The 2,863-nt window shown below is 31.9% G+C and overlaps 1 protein-coding gene across 1 annotated transcript in view; it reads left to right on the top strand.

Annotated features, from left to right (window-relative positions):
- Eea1 (early endosome antigen 1) overlaps positions 1 to 2,863 on the top strand; it is a 114,254-nt gene that overhangs the window by 45,855 nt on the left and 65,536 nt on the right. The window contains exons 10-11 of the mRNA XM_033763496.1: positions 716 to 837; positions 1,444 to 1,599. Of these exons, the coding sequence (XP_033619387.1) occupies positions 716 to 837; positions 1,444 to 1,599 (278 nt within the window). The remainder of the gene's footprint in view (positions 1 to 715; positions 838 to 1,443; positions 1,600 to 2,863) is intronic.

Genomic DNA, 2,863 nt, shown 5'->3' with positions numbered 1-2,863 from the left:
ATATAGTTCAGGCTGGCCTTGAACTCACTGGCTTTGAATTTATAACAATCCTCTTGTCTCGGTCTCCTGAGTTCTGGGATTACAGGCATGTACCACCATGCCCGGGTGCATATTGTATTTAATTTTATTTATTTTCATTTATTTATTTATTTTTTGGGGGGGAACAGGGTCTTGCTGTATAGTTCAGGCTGGCCTTGAACTCACTGTGTAGCACAGGCTGGCCTCAAACTTATGACCCCTTGCCTCAGCCTTCCTAATGCTAGGATTATAACCCTGTGCTACCACACCCAGCTCATATTGTAGTTTTAAAAACTATGTCCTTCTAGGTAAACTATTGTGTGTGACCAACTTTATATTGACATACTAATTAATAACTTAGTGTTGGGTGTAATTTATTTAAATTTTTTACAATTTGTATTACTTTTGTAGTACATAATGATTGCATTCATCATGTTATGTACATGTATGTAACACATCTTAATTCTTTTTATTTCCCCTTCCCTTCCCATTTCTCCTTCCTTCTTTCTGTTTTTTTGTGGTTAGAATTTATTTTAAAGTTCATCTAATATCGGAAGTATAATTTTATTGTGTATATTTATAGTTAGTGAATTAGAGTGATGTATGGATATGCAGAATAATATACAGAATTTATAAAACTCTCTTTCCTTAGAGTTAATGTCATGAAGCAAGTATTTATATTAATATCTTTAATTAGATATAAAGTCAAAATATGATGAAGAAAGGAGTCTTCGGGAAGCTGCTGAACAAAAAGTGACACATCTGACAGATGAATTAAACAAAGGAGCAACTGTAATTCAAGATCTGAAGACTGAACTGGTAATTTAGGAACCATGTACTAGAATTACTTTTATGCTATAAATTAAGAGGAAATACATACTCTGAATAAATTTTTAAAAATAGAGTTAATAGGAGGAAATAAAAAATTTCCTATACAATGTCACCTACACATACATATGTGTGATCTTTATAAAAATGGGCTGTTATGATATATAACTTACTACTTTAATAGTTTTGTTGTTTCTGTCTAAATATGTCCTTCTTAGTATTTTCCATATATTCCTCTGTGATCCTGACCTTCCTTTGTACTTTAGTTTTTTTTTTTTGGTACCGGGGATCGAGTACTTTAGTTTTATAAATCCACTTCCAGTTGAATTTCTATCTTTTGTTTGAAATTCAACAGTAAAACTGTCATCATTATTGCTTCCATGACTATATCTCTCTCACTGATACCACACTCTCTCCAGGCTTACAAACCTCTCATTTATCCTTGACTTTCCTTTATTTATCATTCAGTAAATATATGAATAAACAAATCAAGCATATGCAACCTGCCATAAATCCTAATGCTTCATCTGTCCCTGCCATCCCCCCTTCCATTTAATTTTTCTCTGTAATGTTTAATTAAAATGTGTGACTTCACAGCTTCAAAGGCCTGGTATAGAAGATGTTGCTGTGCTAAAGAAAGAACTGGTCCAAGTTCAAACACTAATGGATAATATGACCTTGGAGCGTGAGAGAGAATCTGAAAAACTCAAAGATGAGTGCAAAAAGTTACACGCTGAACATGCTAACTCAGAGGTAATGAACTGTGACTGATAGTACTATATTATTAGGTAAAGCCAAGATTTGAAAATTACCTTAGTGGCTTTTTTATTGATTGTACATGTTTACAATACATGAACACATTTGTTGTAGGGAGTTGGTACATGTACCCATTGCATCTTAATCCTTTTTACTTCCCTCCTCTCCTCCCTTTGCCTTTGCTTTATTTGATCTGAGTAATTGTCTGTGGTCACTGTGGTCTGATAGTCAATATTGTTTACTTTTGCCTTAAAAAACTAGATAGTTGGATTGTTTGCATAATAGATTATTTGTTTAATACATGATATATACATGGGGAGATGATTTTTATTTTATATTTTTTTGAGACAGGGTCTTGTACAGTTTAGGCTGGCCTTGAACTTCTGGCAATTGGCATGGAAAGATATTTAAAGTTAAATTTACTTAAGGCTAGTTAATAAATGATAACTGAGTTTATCTCAATTAGGAGTAAAGGAATAATGGTATTATTTTCTGCAATTAGGTTACTAGTGTTTGGGAAAATATTAATAAAACATTTATTTTCTAATAAGCTTATTTTTCATTGATAGACATTAAATTATGTAGTTCAGAGAAGTATTAAAATGATCTAGTTTAGCCCTCCATCTGAGACTCCCCTTTGTAGCAACCCTGATGTGATCCACAATTCTTGCTAGATGGTATATGTTACACATATTTCTTCCTAAGCCAATTATTCCGTTGAATTAACTTGTGTTTCCCTGTAAATCACATACCTTCTAGCTTTTTCTCAACAAATAAATAGAATAGATTATTAGTCTTTCCACCTGAGATGTTTGATTACTATTCATTGTTTTCCTAAAAGAACAGACATTATCAGTTCTATTATTTGTTACATGACATTACTTTGGCTTGTAAATCCCTTATATAATTATATCAATGTATGACAAGGTTTAAGATGTATAATAAATGTATTGCTTAAAATGCTAGCTTTTGTCTTTTCTTATTGTATTATAGAATATATTTTGTTATGGCTACTATTATTTGCAGTCCTTTACTCCCTTATGTAAGTAGATCTCTGTTTTTCATATTTTCAGTTTGAAAAGTTGTTTTGGATACTATGCAGTTTGCTTTTTTGATGTGAAGATTTTTAGCTGGTGATATAAAAATCTACTCTGGTCATAACAAATGAGCAAATTATGAGTCTAAATACTATACTTTTTTTTTTTTTTTTTTGGGGTACTGGGGATTGAAATCAGGCTTTTTTATTTAGCGACCTTTGCAG

Source organism: Fukomys damarensis, unplaced genomic scaffold (genome assembly GCF_012274545.1).
Source record: "Fukomys damarensis isolate Sample0158 unplaced genomic scaffold, DMR_v1.0_HiC HiC_scaffold_15, whole genome shotgun sequence".
NCBI lineage: Eukaryota > Metazoa > Chordata > Mammalia > Rodentia > Bathyergidae > Fukomys > Fukomys damarensis.
The sequence above is the reverse complement of the archived record's forward strand: the minus strand, read 5'-3'. Positions and strand labels throughout refer to the sequence as shown.